Source organism: Schistocerca piceifrons, chromosome 11 (assembly GCF_021461385.2).
Source record: "Schistocerca piceifrons isolate TAMUIC-IGC-003096 chromosome 11, iqSchPice1.1, whole genome shotgun sequence".
NCBI classification, from domain to species: domain Eukaryota; kingdom Metazoa; phylum Arthropoda; class Insecta; order Orthoptera; family Acrididae; genus Schistocerca; species Schistocerca piceifrons.
The window spans coordinates 17,510,845-17,535,305 of record NC_060148.1 but is presented as its reverse complement, the minus strand read 5'-3'; the positions used below and the strand labels follow the sequence as shown (position 1 = coordinate 17,535,305).

At 40.7% G+C, this 24,461-nt stretch overlaps 1 protein-coding gene across 6 annotated transcripts in view; it reads left to right on the top strand.

Moving 5' to 3' along the window:
- The window catches only part of LOC124720077 (zinc finger protein 83-like), a 96,171-nt gene extending 87,432 nt beyond the window's left edge, over positions 1-8,739 (top strand). For all 6 annotated transcript variants that reach the window (XM_047245346.1, XM_047245347.1, XM_047245345.1 and 3 more), the window contains one exon: positions 7,079-8,739. In XM_047245346.1, the coding sequence (XP_047101302.1) occupies positions 7,079-8,110 (1,032 nt within the window). In that variant the 3' untranslated portion in view covers positions 8,111-8,739. The remainder of the gene's footprint in view (positions 1-7,078) is intronic.
- The last annotated feature ends 15,722 nt before the right edge of the window (positions 8,740-24,461 follow it).

Genomic DNA, 24,461 nt, shown 5'->3' with positions numbered 1-24,461 from the left:
AGAAGCAATTTGTTGGATGGTGGGGGTAAGGAGGAGGCTGTGGTAGGGAGAGGGAGATAGGAAAGAATAGCAGAGTAGGGGTGGGCAAAGTTGCAGTGCTGCTTGCGGAAGCATGCAGAGACAATGTGGGGGGGGGGGGGGGGGGGGAGGGTAGGGTTGCTAGCTGCAGTCAGGACATTATAAGGATGGTGGGGGGGGGGGGAGGAGCAGAAAAGGAGAGAATTAAAAAGACTGTCAATGCATTAGTGGAACAGTGGGCTGTTAGTGCTGGAGTTGAAACAGGAAAAGGGATTGATAGTTGAAGGACAATGACTAATGAAGCTTAAGAGCAGGAGGGTTATGGGAATGTAGGATATATTGTATGAAGAGTTCTCACCTGCACAGTTCAGAGAAGCTGGTGTTGGTAGGATGTATCCAGATGGCGCAGGCTGTGAAGCAGCCGTTAAAATGAAGAATGTTGTGTTGGGTGCCATGCTCAGCAACTGGCTTGTCCAGCGGTCTCTCAGCTAAAGTTTAGCGGCGGCCATTTGTGCGGACAGACAGCGTGTCAGTTTTCATTCCCACATAGAACACAGCTTCGTGGCTGGCAGCTTAGCTTGTAGATCGCATGACTGGTTTCACAGGTAGCCATACATTTGATGGGATAGATGATGAATGTGGACAAACTGGAGTAGGTGATGGTGGTGGGAGGATGTGTGGAACAGGTCTTGCATTTAGGCATTTTTGGGGATATGAGCCATGAAGCAGGGGGTTGGGAGCAGGGGTGGAGCATTGGCAGGCAGGGATATTGTGTAAATTCGGGGGGGGGGGGGGGGGAGGGCAGTGAAATACACTGTGTGAGAGGGATGGAAGGGATAGTGGGTAGGATAGTCCTCATTTTAGGGCACAATGAGAGGTAGTTGAAACCCTGGCAGAGAATGTGATTCAGTTGCTCCAGTCCTGAGGTGTTACTGAGTCACAATGGGAAAAATCCTTTGTGGCCAGACAGTGGGAATGCTGGGTGACTGGAGAGATAAGGCACAGGAGATTTATTTCTGTACAAGCTTGGGAAGGTAATTTCAACCTGTGAAGGCCTCAGAGAGGTCCTTGGTATATTTTGAGATGGACTGCTCATCACTAAAGATGCTAAAGGTGGCTATTCTGTATGGAAGTCACTTCCTGATATGGAGTGAGTGGCAGCTGTTGAAGTGGATGTATTGCGGGTGGTCGTTAGGTCTGATATGGACAGAGGTACTGATGTAACCATCAAGGTGGAAGTCAACATTGAGGATGGTGGCTTGTTGGAGCAGTCGAAGCAAATGGGGGAGGTTCTGGATGAATGTGGATAATGTGTGCTCACCCTTGGTCCAGATCACAAATATGTCATCAATGAATTTGAACCAGGGAGGGTCTTTGGGGTTCTATGTGATTATGAAGGAATCTTCTAGATGGTCCAGGAATAGTTTGGCATTGGATGGTGCCATACAAGTGTCCATTGCCTTACCATGGATTTGTTTGTAGGTGATGCCTTCAAAGTTGGAGTAATTGTGGGTGAGAATATAATTGGTTATTGTGACCAGGAAGGAGGTTGCAGGTTTGGAGTCATTTGGACATTGGGAAAGGTAGTGTTCAGTAGCAGCAAAGCTGTAGACATTAGGGATGTTAGTATAGAGGGAGATGCTAATAACATTGATGAACTGGGTGCGTGGTAACAGAACAGGGTCTGTGGAGAATTGGTGGAGGAAATTGTTGGTATCAGACTTCACCTAGTAGGTCATCCTCAACCCAACAAGCCACATTCCCTGACGTTGACCTCCACCTCAAAGACGGCTACATCAGTTTGTCAAACCTAGCAACCACCAACCCCCACTTCAACAGCTAACACCCACCCCATCCATAGAGCCTAACCACCCATGGCCATCGCATCTCAAGTGACAAGGAGTCCACCTCAAAATATACCAAGGATCTGACTGGGGACTTCATGAACCTAAATGACCCGCCCAAGCTTGTACAGGAGCAGATCTCTTGTGCCTTTTCTCTGCAGTCACATATGACCTTCCACATTCCCACCGTCTGGCCACGAAGGAGCATTCCCCTCATGACTCAGTACCACTCAGAACAGGAGCAACTGAATCACATTCTCCATCAGTATTGTTACTACCATCATCATGCCCTAAAATGAGAAATATTCTACCCACTATCCTTCCCATCCCTCCGACAGTGATATTTTGCTGCCCTCTGAACTTACACATTATTCTTTCCCATCTCTACACCATCCTTGATCCCAACCCCTTACTTCATAGCCCCTATCCCTGCAATAGACCTACATACAAGACCTGTCCAATACATCCTCCCACCACCACCTACTCCAGTCCAGTTATAGGCAGCACCTATCCCATCACAGGCAGGGCTATCTGTGAAACCAATCATGTGATCTGCAAACAAAGCTAAAACAACTGTGCTTCTTTCTACAAGGAGATGACCACCAACAAGCTGTCTGTCAGCAAGAAAGACTAACCGTCAAACAGTGGCCAAGAGACAGCTGCACCCCACAGTTGCTAAACATGCTGCCCAACATAACGTGCTTCACTTTAATGACTGTTTCACAGCCTGCACGATCTGTGTTCTTCCCATCAACACCAACTTTTCCGAACTGCAGGGAAAATTCCCACCTGCGCAATACGTCCTACATTCCCAGGTAAACCCCCAGGCCTGAACCTGTGCTAGTCCATGTCCTCCACCAATGTATTCCCTTCCCTGCCCCCACTCAAGCACTACACAGCCTTCTATTCTGCCAATACACCCACTAGTCTTTTCCATCTGCCCTAGTTATCTTCTCTATTTTGGCTCCTCTGCCACCCCCCTCCTCCCCCACTAAACGAAAAGACCTGACTGCAGCTAGCAGCCTCGCCCTGTCCCTGTCATGTGGCAGCATGCTTCCAAAACCAGCACTGCATCTTTGCTCAACCCCTTCTCACCCCAGCTTCCTCTTTACCCCCACCACCCGCAGCTTTCTTTACACGTCAGGCACAGTTGCTGTGTGCTGGCCTCAGTAGCTGAAGGCAGTGGTCATGAGTGTGTGAGTTGTGCTTGTGTGAATATGTGGGTTCTGTACTTTACACCAAGAAGGCCTTTTGACTGAAAGCTCAAATGTATAGCAATCTTTCTGCTGTGCCTGTTGCAACTCAGTGTCTCCTCTATATAGTGAGTAGGAATCTATCCTTTTATAATATTGTCATAATTCATCTCCCAGGGTACACATTTCTTAGGGCAGACAGATCAAAAAAGCGAGGTGGCGGGGTCGGTGCGTATATACGAACAGATCTCAAAGCAAAAGTTTTATGTACGTCAAATCCTGCTGAAGAAAAAGAGGCTGAATTCATGTTCATTGAAATAAATATACAAAGTCGGAAATTCTTGACTGGCGCCGTGTACAAGCCGCCAAAAATAAGCTCAATGAGTTCCTTCCAGTCGGAATTACATTCACTTCAGTGTCAATACGAACATGTCATCGTAATGGGTGACTTGAACATAGACCTGCTAAGAGACACTCCCTCCGCAATAAACCTAAGAAGACTGTTTAGTTGCAATAGCATGAACATTCTTCCATTACAACCTACACACCATATGGCGCACAGTCATACTCTTATAGATGTAATCGCAACGAAACAGACTGACAAAGTAAGAGATGTTGGTCAAACATCGGCCCCTGGCCTCTCAGCACATGATGTAATATTCCTGGCCTACTCTGTGCAGCCCCCAAGGATCAAATCGCGTTACGTAACTTGTAGGAACATGAAACGTATTGACCTTGACACTCTAACAACCAATTGCTCAGAAATCTCATGGCATCAAATAACCAGAGAACCTTCAATCGACGGCAAAATTAATGAACTTGGTGATAAACTCACTGCCCTCTATGACAAACATGCACCTGTGTGCACAATCCGTGTAAGAAAATCTCCTGCTCCATGGCTGACAGCTGAATTACGTCAAATGATGACTAATAGGGATGCTGCCCACAGGCGTTTCAAGGCAGATCCGAAACCCGAGCGTTTCGAAGAATATAGAAAGCTATGGAACAGAGTGAAACAATGCATTCGCAATGCTAAAATCAGGCACACTCGCTCCCTTGTATGCAGCGATCTGACGCCCACGACTCTATGGAAGAATCTCCGTAGCTTGGGGGTCAGAAAGGCAAAATCGGAAACTACTTTTCATGTGTCAGCTAACGAATTAAATGAATTCTTCTCTGCACCTCTGAATACCCGCACAGCTGATAATTACCATCCACAAGAATCCCCAAACAGGATAACTAACAACGATACCTTCCATCTAAAACATGTAGCAACAAATACGGCAAGAAAACCAATAATGAGAATCTCTTCTAATGCAATAGGCAATGACAGTATCGGTATAACCATGATCAAGAATGTTGCCGATATCTTAGTACCTGTCTTAACTGACGTATTTAATTTTTCCCTCGTGAACGGAATATACCCCACTGCATGGAAAAGAAGCATAATTTGACCCATCCCTAAGATCGAAAACCCGCAACTGCCTAGTGATTACCGACCAATTAGCATACTGCCTGCTGTTTCCAAAGCACTTGAATATATTGTTCATGACCAAATCACTGAACACTTGCATGAATTCAGCCTATATGACAAATTTCAATCCGGTTTCCGTAAACATCACAGCACTAACACTGCTCTAATTAAAGTAACTGATGACCTGAAATATGCCATCGACAATCGAAAGTCAACAACATTGACGCTATTGGACTTCAGCAAAGCTTTTGACACTGTTAACTTTGACATATTGCTCGGAAAAATGCAACAGCTTAATTTCTCTGATAGTGCAATGAGATGGTTTGAAAGCTACTTAAAAGACAGACAGCAATGTGTTGTCTGCGTAAATGAAAAATCTTCCTGGAAACATGTTTCCTCGGGCGTGCCACAAGGATCAGTCTTAGGACCACTTTTGTTTTCTTTATATGTCAACGATATTTCGTCGGTTCTGTCCTGTAAATATCATTTCTATGCCGACGACCTCCAGCTCTACCCAAGTGTCAGACCTGAAGATGTAAACACTGCAATCGCTCAGATGAATGATGATCTGTCTTCAGTAGTGACATGGGCGAAAAACCTGGGGCTTAAACTAAATGCAAAAAAGACGCAAGTCAGAAATTAATAAGTTCAGATTTCCGCGAACGGCTACCTCCTATTCTGCTCGACGGTACTCCAATACCATATCAGAAAACAGTGAAGAACTTGGGTGTAACTTTGGATGAGCATCTCAACTGGGCGGAGAATACAGTCGCAGTGTGCCGAAAGACGTCTGCTTGTCTCTATGCTCTCAAAAAGTTTCGGAACATGTTTCCACAGCACTTGAAACGCCAGCTCGTGCAAGCACTCGTTCTACCGAACCTCCACTATTGTGACGTGATTCAACAAGGCATGAGTAGTGAAAACAAAAGACGGCTAGAGGTAACCATGAATGCCTGTGTGCGTTACATCTGCAACATTCGCCGATATGATCATGTTAGTGCTTCATACTCCGAGCTAGGGTGGCTGCGGCCGGACAAATTGCGTGACTACCACACTCTGTCTACTTCACCGACTCCTCGTCGCGCAAGCACCCCAGTACCTTGCTTCAGAGATTAAAAACCTGTCATGCCATCATAATCGAAACACGAGGTCACTCTTATTTGGTATCCTAACTGTGCCCACTCACAAAACAAAAACTTTTGCAAACTCCTTCTCAGTTGCCGCTGTCCACCTCTGGAACAAATTGCCCCTTACCTTGCGCAAAATCCAATCTCCTGCTGCTTTCAAGAAGAAGTTGAAGCATTTCCTACTATCATCCTCATAAAGTTCTCCACAAAATTAATGTACAAGGCCAATCCTCTCATCTGTCAAATAGCAAAGCTAGCATATCCTATCTTGCTCCTGAGATGCCTTCCTCTTCATCTATCTCTATTAGCCACGCAATCTTCTTTTCCTTTATATTTCCTTAATTATGTTTCATCATGTCTCTCTGTTCTTCTCCTCCCTTCACCGTGAGTCTCCCTCATACTCCCTGCTGCCAGCACTCCTATATAAAATCTGTCTCTTCAATAATGTCTAATTATAACAGTACTTATGATCTACGAATATAAACTCTATATGTATGTATTTTTCCAGGTGTACCTTTCTAATTGTTTATTTCACTTTTTGTACTAGATGTAGTTTAACATGCGTACTAAAACATATGAATGTAAAATAAGTGGAATGCCTGGTTAGATGTAAGAGAGGGCCTCATGGCCCTAATCTTGCCAGGTTAAATAAATAAATAAATAAATAATGATATATTAACATTGTAATATTATTTATGTCCTTTAATTTGAAAAAAAGTGTACTCTTATTATATTCAGATCTGCTGGATGATTAAATATCGAAGCTACATGCAGCGGTATTAAGTTTTATAGCATTATTTTGGTGGCATATATAAAACTGAATTTTATCAAATAGTTGAACACTATTTGAATAATGTTTTATAGTAATATTATTGATTTTATTACATTTGATAGTACACAGACAGTGTATAAATATGTGTAGAAACAGTACCTTTTCTTTAGACTAGAGCATTTGTTTCTCTCATTATTTTGATATTAGCACAAGTAAGAACAAATAAATTCTAGTAGTTTAGTTGTTGATAATTTTGAGTTATGTGCGCAGCATTAATTTCTGACAACTTCTTCTCTTTCAAAAGCTAAATCCAACTTATTCCATGTTCTTGGAGATTTCTTTCAGACTGGAATTAGTAATTAATGCAGGAATGGTGTAATTTATCCACAAACATTAGTATCATAAATATGTTTCATAAAAGGAGTTCTTTAAACACTCATACAGATCTTCTCTGCTTCAGTTACTGAGTGGATACTTTTAGCGGTGAATTTCCAAATGATTTACTACCCTTCAACAAAACTTGCACCTAAGTAGTCAGCATAAATATTTTCAGCTTTGTCCTTTATGTTCGTGTGTAACTACATGTTCATCAATTTATCTAGCAGTTATTAAATGAAATTTTGATTCGATTGATTATCGTGATGTTTCAGGTCATCTCAAATGTCCAATGGAAACTACGTGCTTCTTCCTTCTGCAGTGCAAGTAATATGAGCGTGATGGGGAATAACTGTGGTGACTTCACCTGTAGTACATGCCTACAAAGATTTTCATCAAAATACAGCCTCATAATGCATGTGTTCATTCATATTGATGCTGTGGATGTGCCATCACATGTTTGTAGATGTTGTGGTGAAGTGTTTCACAGTGATGATTGTCTGAATAAGCACATGATGAAAAAAGAGGAAGATAGGACTCTAATTGCTCACCCACTTGCTGACACAAGGAAGTTACATAAATGTAGTGGTATGTGTTCATGTGGGCAGTTTACAAACATTGATCATGTATCACAGAGGTGTTATAGTGAACCCGATAACTACTCCCTTTGTCGAAACAACTCTAAATTAGTTTCTACATGCACGGTACACACAAAGCCACATAAATGTGGCAAATGTTGCAAATCCTTTGCTTATGCTTCTCGTCTCCAAGCCCATGCTGTAGTGCATTCTGGAATAAAGTCATACAAATGTGATGTTTGTGGCAAACTGTTTGCAAGATGTGATCATCTTAAAAATCACAAATTAGTGCATTCTAAAGTAAAGTCATACAAATGTGATGTTTGTGGCAAACTGTTTGCTAGAGTTCATAATCTCAAGAATCATTCTTTAGTGCATTCTGGAGTGAAATCATACAAATGTGATACTTGTGGCAAATTGTTTGCTCGAGTTCATAATCTCAATGCCCATACAGTAATGCATCTTGGGGTGAAATCACACAAATGTCATGTTTGTGAAAAATTGTTTACTAGAATTGATAATCTCAAAAGCCATATCCTTTTGCATTCTAAAGTGAAGTCGCATAAATGTAATGTTTGTGGCAAAATGTTTGCTAGAGCTGATTATCTCAAATACCATGAGGAAGCACTGCATCCTGGCATGAAGCCACATAAATGTGATGTTTGTGGCGAATGTTTTGCTACCCTTCGTGATGTCAAGTACCATTTATTAGTACATTCTGGGGCATAATCACGGCAGTGTAATGTGCTTCATAATTTATTTACTGGAATTGGTGTACTTAATGTCCATTTAGTAGCGCATTCTCATATCAAGGAAATCTTTTCCAAGGATTTCTTTGTCTCAAAATTCATATGCTAGTTGCATTCGTAAATTAAGAGACATGTAGCTTCAGATAAAATAATGAAAGATGCTCATACTAGTTGTGTGCACACAAAGTTTGCACTTAGTTAATTGTTTGAACATTATTGTGAGATTTGCCATGGGAGTTTTATTTGTGTGTGTGAATCTGTCCTCCTTTGTCACAATAAATATCCATATTTTTTTGTGACACATATGTTTTGTATGTGTAAGCAGACGAAAGTGGATATAAAAAAGATAATCTCTGTTGCTGTAGTTTTGTTCAATAACTTGTTTATAGCATTGATGTGCAGCTGTTCGGAGATTCTGGCAAGCGTGCTTAAGATTAATATTTGAGTCCTTTTATTTGTCTAAAAGGATAGAAAAGCATGTGTGCAGTGGGAGAGTTGTACTGGAATGTGTAGTTAGTTAAAAAGTGCCATATAATGTTAAAATTCAGTTCCAGGACTGACTTTTGCCATGCCCAATGTTTCTTGTAATATGTAAAGTACATAAATACCATTTCTGGTATAAACTCCATGGTTTTCTGTACTTCATCAAATTTGGCCTTTTTTTCTTTATTTTTATATAGAATTGTTCCTAGGACCAGTAGATATGCTTACGTTATTTAATTTGTGGATGACCTAACACTTGAACTGCAAATATTTTGGAAATGGAAGGTGCTATCAGTATGCGGATTACACAGACCTGAATTGCATGAGTATTTGCAGCTTATACACAGATTTTGAGACGTTTATGAAAGTACAGTTATTTGCAACAGTTACAAATTTTTAAATGGGACTGTGTCCATTGACAATAAAATCCGAAAAGTAGTGTAAATGAGAATGTCTACAGTGGTTTTGCAGGAAGCTAATTCAAGTAGTTTACAAGTTATTGTTTTGTGAATGCTGGTGGTGGTGTAACTACCGGCAGGGCCTCCCAAGCTGGACAGGTCTACATAGAGGATCCAGACAAAGTGTGTCTCACAACGTCCCGTCTAGTGTCCTGTCCTATCCTTTTCTGTTCTGTCCCATCCTATACATTCCCTCCCTTTCCTTTTCCTCCTTGTGATTGTGTGGCAGCAGACACAGTCCCCTAATGTGGACAACGAAAGATCCTTGGAAACCAGGACAACGTTGATGCACATAGGCCTTACTGCGAAGGGATGGATAGCGTTCTGTAGTCGTGGTGAAGACAAGCTATCTAAGGGGTAAGGCCCTGAAATAAAACCTTGGCAGGTGTCCAGGCCATGAGGTGGCAGCCCCACCAGGACACTCGGGGGCTGTGTGCTGATAACCCGCACCACCAAAAAACACATATCACAGAAACTAAAAGGAGAAACAGCCGGATGGATCTTAAGGATATGACCTTTGGCCTGAAAAGGAAAACCCGTATCGGTTTTTGGAATGTAAGGACGTTGAGAGAGGCAGGGAGGCTAAGACAGGTTGAAAAAGAGATGGAGAACTATCGACTAGATATATTGGGACTAAGTGAAGTAAGGTGGCCAGAATCTGGGGAATTCCAAACACAAAATGGTGGAGTGTTGCTGTATGTGGGTCAGACAGCTGAGGACGTGATGCACAGGAATGGTGTTGGGCTGTTACTATCTAAAAGTAGCAAGAAGAGCTTACTGGAGTGGAAACCAGTCTCAGAATGGATAATAACTGCACGCTTTAAAACAAATGTGCGATATGTCTCTGTAATTCAATGCTATGCACCTACTGAGATAGCTAAAGGAGAATTAAAAGATGCATTTTATACAGAGCTTAACGGAGTCCTTAGACAAAAAAATTCTAGGGACATAAAAATTTTAATGGGTGACATGAACGCAAGAGTTGGTTCAGAAAATGAAGGGCTTGAACATATCATGGGCGTGCATGGCATGGGGATCAGGAATGTAAATGGTGAACTGTTGATAGATACATGTGCTGAACATGACTAGTCATTGGAGGCACATTGTTTCCACATCGTAACTGCCATAGGATAATGTGGGTTTCTCCAGACCACGTTACCGAGAATCAAATAGACCACATAGTCATAAGCCGCAAGTTCTGACTCTCTGTTAGATATCAGAAATAGAAGAGGGGCAGACGTTGGAAGTGACCACCACCTAGTTTTGGCGGAATTCAGACTGAAGATAGTGGCAAATAGGACCAAGCTCAATCATATGTGCAAGGAAATAGAGGTGGCAAGATTAAAAGACCAACAGATCAAAGAAACATTTGCCCTTGAACTACAAAACAGATTCCAGGTCCTCTCTGAAGAAAACTTTATGGAAGAGGGAATTGAAACATGCTGGCAAAAAATCAAAGACAGTTATTTAGATGTGGGAGAAAAAATCCTAGGATTTAAGGCGCATCAAAGGAAGGAATGGATCTCCGATGCTACGTGGAATGAAATCAGCCACAGGAAAGAACTAAAACTTAAGTTAAATTTTTGCAAGACAAGAGCGCAGAAGAGCGAAGCGCATAAGGAATACATGGAGGTGAACAAAAAAGTGAAAACATTGCTACGTCGAGATAAAAGGAAATGGGTGGATGAGCAAGCAAAATTAGCAGAAGAAGCAGCATGACAAGAAAATATGAAAGAGCTCTACAACATTACCAAACGGTTGTCAATGAAGAACTTCAGACTTGAAGGATCAGTTAAGAACAAGAATGGTGTGATGCTTACAACTCAACAGGCACAGCTACAGAGATGGGAGGAGCACTTCAGGGAACTGTTAAATTGTGAAGACAACCAAGAGGAACAGGTAAGAGATGTTCCAGAGGAAGTCGAAGAAGATCAAGATATAAATTTGCAGTGCCCACAATGGACGAAATTAGGATTGCCTTGAAAACACAAAAAAATACAAAGTCTCCAGGCCTAGACAACATAGCACCGGAGCTCTTAAAAGCCGATATTGAAAGTGCTGTTAAAATGCTCCATCCTTTGCTGAAGCATATTTGGCTTGAAGAGAAATCTCCAAAGGAGTGGAAAAATGGCTTGGTGGTAAAGCTCCCAAAAAAAAGGGAAATTTGTCAGACTGTAACAAGTGGCGTGGTATTACAAAGGTCCTCACCAGAATTATTTTAAACAGAATTAAAGAATCCCTTGAAAAGCGACTGCTTAAAGAACAGGCCGGTTTTAGGGCACAACACAGCTGTGTTGATCTTATTAACACTCTTAGAATCATCTTAGAGCAAAGCAAAGAATTCCAAGCAACCATGTACCTGGCATTCATTGATTTTCAAAAGGCCTTCGATTCTGTGAAACATAAAGTGCTCTGGCAGGTGTTGCGGAAGTATGGCATACCACAGAAGATCTTAAACATCATAAAAGATCTATATGGTGGCTACGAAAGCTGCATACTCCACAAGGGATATATGACAGAGCCCATAAAAGTAACAACTGGAGTCCAGCAGGGTTGCATTTTGTCACCAACACTTTTTCTACTCATTGTAGACTGTTATGAGAAGAGCCACAGCAGGCAGGAGACGAGGAATCCAGTGGGGGATCCATGAACGTCTGGAGGATTTGGATTTTGCGGATGACATAGTTTTATTAGCTCCAAGGCTGACTGATATGCAAGCTAAATTAAACTTGCTGAAAGAAGATGCAGAGACTGCTGGCCTCAAGATAAATGCAGGCAAAACAAAGGAAATGAGAGTAAATTCAGGGAACATGGAGGTGCCCCTGTTAATAGGTGAGCAGTGAGTGGAGACTGTCAACTCATTCCTGTATCTGGGTGGTTTAGTGGCGGAAGATGGTGGAGCTGGAGATGACGTGAAAAACCACATTAAAAAGGCAAATGCTGCCTTCATAAAATTGTATCCAATATGGAAAAATAGAAATATCACATACAAAACAAAAATCCGTCTTTTTAATACAAATGTGAAGGCTGTCCTCCTGTACGCCAGTGAAAGCTGAAAATGGATAAAAAGATAACAACCCAGTTACAAAGCTTCATAAATAGATGTCTTCAACGCATCATGAATATCTGGTGGCCAGAAAAAATATGTAATGAGGAGCTCTGACGAATAACAAACCAGATACCTATAGAAGACCAGATACGAGAGAGAAAGTGGGGCTGGTTGGGACACACCTTGAGAAAACCAGATGGAGCCATCGAGAAAAAAGCATTGGAATGGAATCCCCAGGGAACAAGGAAGAGAGGAAGACCAAGGGGCACATGGAAGAAGACAGTGGAAGGGGAAGCAAAAAGAGTTGGCAAGACCTGGGCAGAATTGAGGCAAATGGCCAAAGACAGAGATGGAGGCGAGTTCTCCTGGATGCCCTATGCCCCCATAGGGGCCAAAGGAATTAAGTCAAGTCATGTCAAGCTTTGTGAATATTGTAAACACCAACAGCTGGTTGTTCCATCCTGTTCCTTAGATACTAGGTGACGATGTGTTTGTTTACATTGTGTTGTGTGTACACTGTAATTGCATTGTGACAGTCCTGCCAGTTATTGTGTGATACTGAATGCAGCATGACTTGCTTGAAAGATGGTATCTCCCAATGTGAAATAGTGGACATACTAATGGTTTTTGGTGATTGTAGGAAGATTATGATTCGTTCGTATACCATGTTCATCAAAAACTATTCCAGTAGATGTCAACCATTGTGACAGTTATTTGTTAACCTCTTCAAACAATATTGATTGCAGTGTCACCTGCTTGGAAGATGGCATTTTCCAGTGCAGAAAAAGTGGACATGCTTATGGTTTATGATGACTGCAGGTAGAATGCCGTTCATTTGTGTATCATGTTCATCGAAAAATATCTCAGTAGATTTCAACCATTGTGACAGTTATTTGTAAACCTTTTCAGACAATTACCTACAAGTGGTAGTGTAACCCCTAAAATATGTAACAGAATGAAATGTGTGACTGGAGAGGAGGGTGAAATAAATGTTGTGGTTGCTGTAGGAGTAGATCTGCAAAGTAGTTCCCATGTAATTGCATGAGGGCGTGACATGAGTCATGCAAATGTATGTACTACACGTTCTGCATCATAATACACTCCATCCATATCACATATCTCTCCATAAAACACTGCATGGAAATGATTTTGTGAATCGTGAACTTTTGTACATGGACATTAAGACATGATACTCTGTACATGTCATATTGCTTGTTTATATATGAAGCAACATTTACTAATCATAGCCAAGCAAGCCTTAAAAGCATGCACCACTGGGTTGTTGACAATCCCCATTTTCTTCGTCTGGTGGAATGTCAGCATCCACGGAGTTTAAATGTGTGGTGTGAAATAGTGCACCACCACATGATAGGCCTGTCATTCATAGAGGGAACACTGGATTTACGTAAGTATCTCACCTCCTAATGGACCATCTTCTGCAGATGTTAGAAGACGTTCCCCTTCAGACTAGAAGCAACCTGTGATATCAACATGACAGCTATCTGGTCCATAGTGCATGGCTATGATTGTGTGTCTTAAGGGATTGTTTCCTGAATTGAGAGACTGGACAGGAAGGACGTGCACCTTGGATGCCTCATTTCCCAGATTTGATGCCACTGGCATTTCTGTGGCAGAACCTGAAAGACACTGTCTACAAGGTCATACCAATGACACCAGAAGATGTGAAATGGCGTATTGCTGCTTCCTGTGCTGCAATTTCCACTGAAATGTTAGAACATTTGCAGCAATCTTTGCATAGCAGACTGCAAGCTTTTACTGATACCAGTGGTGCTCATGTGTAGGCTTTGATGGTAGAGTGTTTCTTCACATGTCAGACCCCACAGTGGTACTGTATTCATCTTTGTTTGTCCTAGGTATTGTTGCATTTAACAACATGACACCTCTGGAGATGTATTAACATCTGAATAGGGCTGCACAAATGCACTCATGTCTGATTCACATTCATTTGAGCCACCACATGGTTCAAACAACTGTTCAACTTTACAATATTTAAACTATGATATCTCATAAACTATTGCTCTAGATTTCTGCAATAAATATGATTGACATTCTAATTTAATCTATGTACTTTTGGTTGTAGTACTGTCAGTAGGCTTTTTTCCATTGAAATATTTATACCTTTTGTAAATAAACACATTTAAAACTAATAGTACTGTGTAGAGGCTGCAAAGGTGGGCCCCTGAAATCTGTGTATCAATGGTGCCTTCCATTGCCAAAATATTTGCAATGAAAGTTTTAGGTGATTCACCCTGTATTTACTTGTCATGTAGAAGGCCTGAGTTTGCATTTTGCATCTGTAATAGTTCAAATTATGTAAATGTAGGTGTGTAGCAGAAATTAAATAATTAGAAAACTTTTGCTCAGTGATACTATGATGTGAGACTTCCTGACAAATTAAAATCTGCGTGTTGGACCAAGAATCAAACCTGAGACCTTTGTGTTTCCTGGGCAAATGCTCAACTGACTGAGCTACACAAGGTCTTGGGCTTGATACCTAGTCCAGCACAGAGTTTTTAATCTGTCAGTACAAAAATTCATTTTTGAAACTCTTTGATGAATTGTTTTGTAGATTGTCAGGCTAGTTCACTGTTGAAGGGGTATCAGGAACAGTGACAAAAGTAATGGACATTCAACATATAGTAAAGGAAAAATGTTATTCAATAATGCAAACTTATGTTCATTGTAACCTCTAAGTGTGTAGGAATGATCCTTGGAGAAATAGATGCAGTAGGCAGACACAGATAAACATAGTGCACACTCCTTTAATAACCACAGACAGATACAGTAAGATTTGATTGTATAATACAAAAGTGGCCTAAGGCAAGACAAAGAGAACTATATAAAATATATATCACACTTCACTGTTGCAGTAACTTGCTATTTTCAACACCTAGTCCACCTCAGCAGCCCCTTCCCCCCTTCGTTTTTTTAAACAAAAAAGACCTTCAGCCCCATGAATGTCACAGAATCGGCGTTTGATAACCCATCTGCCTCATGTCCTGGTCAGTGGAAATTTCTGCATGGCTGGCTTTACAATCCCATGCTTGCTATTCAAACTGGTGTCACCAGTGTCTACTGTATGTGCGTTGTCGACTGCTGGGTGAAGCTGGCCCAGAGGTATGGAGGTGGTGTCCATCGAGTGTCCATATCCAGATGAGTCTCTTTAATCTGTTTGATAGGCACAAATTCTTCATATCTGTTCCAGCAAAGCTTGAGTTTGTGGGCTCCGCTGCAGCACTTTGAATGGTTCCATGTATGGAGGCGATAGGGGAGGGCTAACAGATTCGTCACAAAGCCCGTGCACGAAAATGGGTTTATCTCCTTGAGGCTTGGGAGCGGTTGACCAAAGGACACCCATAGTCTCACAGAACTGTCTGCCAAACTAAATACCGACTCCATTGAAGAGATGCATGCCGGCTAGTCTGAGATCAATTCGGCTGATAAATGTAATATTGTGCCATAAACTAACTGTGCCTGTGTGTGTTCCATGTCTTCTTTAAAGGCTGGCTGTGACCCTAACAACACAGTCAGTAAAGCCTCAGTCCATGTAACCTAACTAAACGTCAGCGCTGCCGTCTGACTGTGGTGAATATTTCCACTGCCTCATTGCTGGCTGGAACTCATATGAATGTTATTCGGGAGGACGACGGTTCAATCCCGCGTCCGGCCATCCTGATTTAGGTTTTCCGTGATTTCCCTAAATCACTCCAGGCAAATGCCGGGATGGTTCCTCTGAAAGGGCACGGCCGACTTCCTTCCCAATCCTTCCCTAATCCGATGAGACCGATGACCACGCTGTCTGGTCTCCTTCCCCAAATCAACCAACCAATCATATGAATGTTGATGCAGCCGCACAGATGAAACAGCTCCTGGAATAATGTGGACTCCAATTGTTGGCTCCTTTGGGTTATTATTGTTTGGTGTGTGCCATCCTGAAATCCAACCAATGAATAGTGCCCTTGCCATGGTTGTGGCAGTGATGTCAGTGAAGGGGAAGGCCACACCTCAGGCCATCTCATGAAGCAGTCTACAGTGGTAACCAAATAACAGTAGTCATTGGTGTATGGTAGTGGTCTGACCAGAGACACAAGGATGTGCCTAAACAGTTCTGTGGTCATGACAATGGATCCTGTTGGTACAGATTCACTTTGCACCTCTGGCAGTGATCGCACTGCCGTGCCCATTTATGACAGTATTTATTGATTCCAAGCCACGCACCTTTTTAGTCAGCAGCCATACAGTGGCTTGTAATCCTGGATGCAACAGTCCACGGAATGTATCAAAAACACCACACCTAAAAAGCCTGGCTATGAAAACTTTTGTCATGCCATGCAAAACCTCGCACCACAAAGTTAAATGGCCTGATGGCGTCATCACTTGCTTGGAATGTCCTTGCTCCTGCAGGTTACATATCTCTGGTGGTTCCAGTGCTTATGCATATGTAATGTTGCCCCACTGTATGGTCTTCACACTTCCACAATATCTTGATAGAAAGTCAGAACTGTTTTTGCTGACTCTTATGCGGCACACATTTATGTGGCAAACATTTATGTGGCAAACATCTGTTGTGAATTGCAATATGTAGTTCACTTGTCTAATCAACCTAGGCAAGACATTTGGCACTTTTCTGGAATAGTGCTGTAATCAGTGCATGGTCTGTATAAATTGTGAAGGCTCTTCCTTCGATCAAATCTCTGAAGTGCTGGACTGCTGCATAGAGCTCTCTGTCAGTAGCACTCCATGACATTTGCACATCTGTAAGTAGTTGGGGGAAAAAAAAAAAACATAAAGGTTGCCAAGCCACTTCGATGAATTGTTGGAGTATTGCCCCCACAGCCATCTGACTTGTTAGTCGTGAGAGTCAACAGTGCCTTAAACTACTGGCGCACCAGCAGGACTGCCTGCACAGCATACTCTCTTGCTTTCCCAAACACTGTCCCTTCTTCCAGATTCCCACATACCTTTTCTGATCCCGTCATGTGTTTTCCTTTGTGCAGATTTGTTAATGGTGGCAGCAATATCACAGCCTGGAGTAAGTGCCACTGATAATAATTTAGCATTCCAAGGAATCTTCTTAGATCTTTGAATGTTTTTGGCCTAGAAACATCCTGAACGGCCATCAGCTATTCTGCAAGTGGTATGAGCTCTCCCAGTGAAACCTCAAAATCCATGGATTTCACTTTGGCCTGACCGAAAATGCATTTGTGATTGTTCACCACTACACTGGCATCCCACAGCTGTGTAAAAACTTGCAGTAGATGTTTCTTATGCTTGTCTTGCAACTGCGTACAGTATAGAATGTCATCCATATAACAGAATAAGCAGCTGAGTCCATGGAGGGATGGGGTGAGGTGGCACAGTTGTTAGCATACTGGACTCACATTCAGGAGGATGACAGTTAAAACCCATGTCCGGCCGTCCTGATTTAGGTTTTCCCTAAATTGCTCCAGGCAAATGCCAGATTGGTTCCTTTGAAAGGTCACGGCCAACTTCCTTCCCTAACAGGATGGGACCACTGACTTCACTGTTTGGTCTCCTTCCCCAAATCAACCAACCAACCAATCCACAGAGGACCTGGTGAATGACACAAAAATATTCAAATAACCCATAGGGTGTGGTGACTGCCATCTTGGCTATGTCATACAGTGCCACCGGAATTTATGAGTATGCGCAGGTGAAATATGCGATGGAGAAGATTGTTGCACCCACCACTGAATTGTTTGCATCCGTAACATTTGGTGCAGGATACTGATCCAGAATTGTCCTCGAATTTAATACCCAATAGTCATGCACAGCCTTTACGTGTCACTGCACTTCTTCACCATGTGCGTAGGTGAAGCCCATCGGCTTTCGGAAAGCCTTTTCACCGCATTACTGATGTGCCTGTCTGTATAATTTTTTACTGTTGCAAACTTCTCAGGGCTGTGGCATGGTTGTCCTGGCATGGTGTGTATGAAATGATGTGTTTTATTGTGAACTGTTGCCTTAGCCTGTGACATAGAAACAATACCTAAGAATTTGTTTAGAATGTGGCACCACCCTTTGTTGGGACTAGTGATTGTGATCAATGCCTTTTAGAGTAGTCCCCTCCTGATGTCCACTACAAAATTCAAATATTGAAAAAATAATCTACCCCCAGGATGGGCTCTGTAATGTTCACAGTGAAAAAGTTCCGTGCTAAGTGGTATTGTAAACTGAGAACTAACACTATACTCTGTAATTGTAATTCATGGCCATTCAATGGAAAGGTGTCGCTGTACTCTCTTGGTGAAACAAATCTCTCGGCAACTCACCAATATTCAAGTCTGTGTCACCAAACAGTCCTTCACTGACCATCTGTCTGTCACAAACAGTCGTTTGAATTGGTCTATAGTATTTGTAAATCCAACTCTCAGAAGTTGCCCTTCACATTCTGAGTTACTTGTTGTTTGATTGTGGCAGTAGATTGCATCTCTTCAGTCTCTTCAAAGTTAACATTCTCGCACCACATGTGCACTAACACCCTCCTAGGAACAGGCTCGAACTTACAGTCCACCTGCATGTTGTTTCCTGTGTGCCATACGTATTCCAACATTCAGTAGCCTCCTCTGGTGCTGCTGTCATTGAACTCGGGACACATACCTAATTGAACAGTTGGGGATGAATGATGCAATGGCTACAGAAGAGGGGGATTGGGGTGGGTGCCTGATAAATCTTGTGTGCTGCCATGGTGCACCTTTTAGATTTCATCGAACGAGTTTGGGTGCTGACATGATGCCATGCATTTGCGTGCCTTGTCTCTCAACCTCGGATGGAACCAGTATAAATGAATCTTATCATATTATAACCTCTCTTCACACTGTCTGTTGCCTTGCCAGTGCCAACAGCTGGATTTTACGTCTGATGCACGCAGCTTGTTTTGCAGGACTGCCACTTATGTGGCCAGAATCTGAATGCTTTCTGCTAGCTGCGTTGTGGTATGAACTGGTGCTTTTCCCTTGATGCTTGCTCTGGAACCATTGTGCTTGCCCATTTCTGAAATGCTTGTTTCGGGGTCTCCAGCTGAGAAATGATGCAGGCGACAGTGCTGCCAACTTTCAGTTCCGAGCATGCCACTAAAGCCTCAGATTTTTCTGCAGAAACAAATGGAGAGTTTATTAGTTTAATAATCAGAAACACAATAAGATTTGGTATAATGGAAAAAAGATGCTGTAAGGCAAGACAAAGAAAACTGTCTAAAGATATATCACACTTCACTGTTGACAATATTGTGAAGATGCTGAGTCAACAGAAAGACTGCTAAACAAGTAATCTTTCAACCAAAAGACTCTTCTGAATAAGAAAACATACACACACCCATTCATGCAGACACAACTAACACATGTGACCACTGTCTCTGGCCACCGAAGACAGACTGCATTGTTGCAGTGACTTGTCCACTAAAAGTGCATTTGATATTTTAAGATATTTTTGAAATGGTTATTTTATTACTAATACTGCCTTTAAGCTCTAAAGGTTTTTTTGTAAACTACTGCAAGTCTTTTGAACTACTAGTTCCATGTTACAAGGGTTTTGTCGTTATATGATTTTGATTGTAGAAAGGGAACTTGTGTGAGATGTTGTTGGCAAGTTAATATAATGGAAGTCAAGTCCATAACATGAACAAAATATTGGTTTTGATTACTTGAAGCTATAATGAGTCTATCCTAATTTACCATTAAAGTTACAACAAAACATTCAAATTTTGCTTGTATGTTTTATAACAATGTTTTGCCTAAATTATTTCCTGTAAATTCAAGTTGTGTGCAATTGTATACGATTTTGATTTTAACAATAGAAATTTTGTAGTGATGAATCAAAGGAAATGATAATGTAAAGACTACTCTCTAATCTCACACTGAATAATATCAATTGTTATGTATCTCTGAGCAGGGGATGTACTGATGATGTGGAAGATGTGAAAAGTTAAATGTATGCCAGAGTGCACAAGACATGGACACAGTCTGTAGTATGCCTAATGAGGGTGGTCATTATGTAAAGTCAGAACTTACGAGCAGTTAATAGAGTGACCACAGCAAATGTAATAAGAAACGAGATGTATTACCTCAGGAGAAGACTGAGCACTGCTCTGTGTGATTTATTTTGTGTTTGAAATAAATTTGGTTATTGTAACATTAGATTGCTTGTAAGTACTGTGGCATGTTCTCTTGTAGCAGCGTGGCTGATCTACAACCTGAGGCAAGACGAATATCAGATTGCAGTTATTGTGGAAATTTTCTGCTGTAAATCCCGATTACCAGCATTCAGTAAATTGTTTACATCACATGCAGCAAGAGGTATGACTTCAAGCTACATTACGTCAAGAGGATAATGTAGTTACTCGTACATGCTAGTTATTACATGGAGCCATTGTTAAGAGCAGGTAGAATGGATGCAGTTTGTTGACCATCAGAAGGCCAGATCTAAAATTTGGGTACGTAGTATTGAAACGGGGAGAAGGTAAATATTTGTGATTTTTTGTGCAATACAAAGTGTAAAAATATTTAGTGTTTGCTATTTGATGAAAATTTCCTTGGAAATCCATTCATATTATGTAACTGTGTGTGTGACTAGAACTTACTAAAGATTTCAACACAATTACTGCTTCACTGTAAACTGGGATAGTGTACATTTTCCTATGTGTTTTATGCAGCCTGGTTCTAATATAAAGAGGCCTTCATCCATTCAACATGACAACCCTTATTCAAAATCATTAAAGTAAGAGGTAACTATTTTCATACATTTAGAAGTAAAGTAATAAGTATTTTGTTGAAAGTATTTTACAGAAACACGTTTTTCATTTTACTACTACTGGCATAGTAGAAGTGATTATTTTGTTGTTTCTTCAAGCTCATGAAAGTTAAAACAGTTGCACATGTTATTGGTTAACTGAAGTCCACAGATATGAGAGTGGCTCGAAGACCTCTTAACTAACAGAATCTAGTATGTTGTCCTCAATGGTGAGTGTTCATCAGAGACCAGGGTATCATCAGGAGTGCCCCAGAGAAGTGTGATAGGTTCAAATGGCTCTGAGCACTATGGGACTTAACTGCTGAGGTCATCAGTCCCCTAGAACTAAGAACTACTTAAACCTAACTAACCTAAGGACATCACACACATCCATGCCTGAGGCAGGATTTGAACCTGTGACCGTTCTGGTTGCGCTGTTCCAGACTGTAGCGCCTAGGACCGCTCGGCCTTTCAGGCCAGCGAAGTGTGATAGGACCGCCATTGCTCTCTATATACATAAATGATTTGGCAGCTAGCTCTAAATGTAGAAAAATGTAAGTTAATGCGAATGAGTAGGAAAAACAAACCCATAATGTTCAGTGCAGCATTAGTAGTTTCACATACAGGAACAGAAAATGCTTATCAAAATCATATCTCACAAGTACCTACAAATTTAAATGTGATAAGTTAGCATATAATGTATGAAAAAGTCCCTTTTTTCCTTTCTGTTAAAGATTCAGACGGTATCATTTTCTTGATACTCATGCCAATATAATTCTAGCCATAAATGTGTACAGATATGTGTCACTCCTTAACAAATTGTCCAGAATAGTTAAGAACTGACACCCACCCCCATACAAATCCTTGTAATCTTGTGTAACTGAAGTTCACCTAGATAAATAAGCATCTCCAGAATATGTTGCAGGACAAGTACTTTCCAGTTATGATGTAAAGAAGTTATATGAATTCAGAAGCTCAGACTGTCATAGACAAGCTCCTATCTAATTTCAAAATGCAATATTTTCATCAGTTTTTGTAGTAGAACCTTGTATTTTGTTTACAGAGGAAGATTTGTATTTTTATGTTCATGCTCCTTATATTGAATATTGATAATACGTCGTAGAAATAATTGTAAAAAAATTATTTTAAATGATACTTGGTCATTATGATAGTTAAGGTATTGCTCCTAATAGATTCTCTTGAAAGGTTTTCAGTATTACAAGTATTTTTCCTTCCTAAAAAGAATAAGCTTGTAGAAATGATGGGGAAGGTGGAAAAACTATTTAAATTGGTGGTTTATGACTATCCTGTCACACGTAAATTGCTAAATGGGGGCTACACTGGATTTTTCTAGGGCCAAATTATATATGAGAATTTGTTTATTACTACTAAATGTAATGAAGCATTCACTTCCTTTGAGTTGTGTGTTCACTGAGAATACAAGTTCCAAGCTCTTGTACTGACTTGTGGCCTGAGAAATGTGAATGCACTGACTAATCAACAAGTACTTATATTATGATGAAGCAAGCCATTTGTACTATTTATATGAAGGAAAGGTAGGTTGTTGTCCCTCTCTTGTCCAACATAACTCCTTGTGGAAGTTGTAAATGTACTGTGCAAAATATAGTTGGTTCAAAATTGAAATAATATTTAGTAGCATATCAGTTACAGGTCTACCATACACATTTCCTGTCATTTTACTTGTTATTCTGTAATTAAATTCAGTGCTTATGTGCTGTGACTATCTGAAACAAAATAATTGCCAAGTAATGCATGCGTCAACCCTTCCCATGTTTCTCAGGTGAATCTTACTAAAATGCTAAATACAGTAATTTCCAATAATGATAGAGAAATCTAGTATATATTGCTAATTCAAATAATACAAAATACATTAAAATAGCGGAACTTGGTTGTCACTGACATAAAATACAGCCACACTCTATGAAGATTAGATTACAGTGTAAAGTTCTATAAACAACCAGAAAAATAGATTATGGAGTAGAAAAGATTGCTTTCATTTCTTACAACAGTTTATAAAATTGAAAGAAGTAAATTTTCAAATCTGGAATCTACATTTTAAATGTATTTGTACTGTCAAGTTACTTCACCATGTGGTGGTATAATTAATGAATTCTTCACAAACTGCTCAAGTATCACAAGAATTTCTATTACAGTTTCCTGTTTGAATTGGTATTTAATTTTGTATTCGTTGCTCTTCATTCCTCCATGAGCCCCCTAATACTTCACCATTCTGTACCTTCTCTGTATCTAAATTGCATCTGTTTGCATAATTGCCCCCTTTCCTAACCATCAAGAAATTGTGTAGGGCACATATACCTGAAACTGTTGTTATGGTTTGCTCAGGCTGTGCTATCAGTGGACGCCTCAATACTCTGAACTATAGTGCAATGTGGGCAAAAAAGTTTTAAACAACTCTTTGTGCCCTTGACAATCTATAACTAAATACTCTGTTTGTACTTGGTTGATTATGAAAAGGATAATGCTCCATTAATTATGATTTCATTGTGAATGCATCAGCAGCTACAATTATATAGAGGTGGCCTTTTCTATGTCTGGGAGTGCGTGAGGCAGAGGAACATCAAGGCTGAAGGCTCCAGGGCTGAAGATAATGAACAGGTGATAAACACACCACCATCAGAAACTCTTCCATCACATCTTGCATTCATATACCATAACTTTTAATTTGCACCTACACATGCCAAAAAAACAATACCATGACAACGTTTGTAATTATAATAGTAGCTCCCATGGTCATTTGTAGCTTGCATCACAGTGTGCTTCTCATCCAGTGCCCCATGCAGTGTGGAAATTACCAATCTTCTTCAAACTTCTTTGCCACTTGCATCCATTCACCAGTTGTTTCAGGGGTCTAGAAAAAGAAAATGATGTGTAATTGTTACATAATCTATTTAATAAGCTTATTACTTTTCATTACTTGACATTATAAAAAGAAACATTTTTTTTATAACCTAATCACAGTTACAACAGAGACTAGTGTGAAAGTTGTTACTGTTTGACAGCTGAAGCAACAGTAGTGCTCCAAGTGGCGAAAAAGCAGATTGTCACATGCATCATAAGGATAATGCTTTTTTAGTTATTTCCTACTTAGTTAATGGAATAGTTGTATTTTGCATTCCATGTGTTAGCAAGTTACCGAGAGACATTAGTTACCGTGAAATACATGTATAAACAGCCAGATCGCACTGGTTCTGTGACAAGCTACAGCTCGTTCATGAATAAATGCTTTCCGTTGTGCCCATATTTGCATCTTATTTCAGTGAAATCAAGAGAGTATAAACACATTTCATGCCTGCAAAGCCTTATTTCTGTTGTTATGATAGGCACTCTGCTTGAGTGGTAAACATTTTCTGTGGATTCTAATGATACGCCCATTCTTACACTTCACCCGGCTTTCTAATACATGAACATTTTTTTAAGGTAATTACTTCTGCTTCAAAAGTGAATGTGTTGAAGATTCTTGCCGTTTGTGGCTCAGATTTAGCAAGTCTTTCCTTAAGTTACAGTTGTGGTGGCTCATTGAATCATTAAAT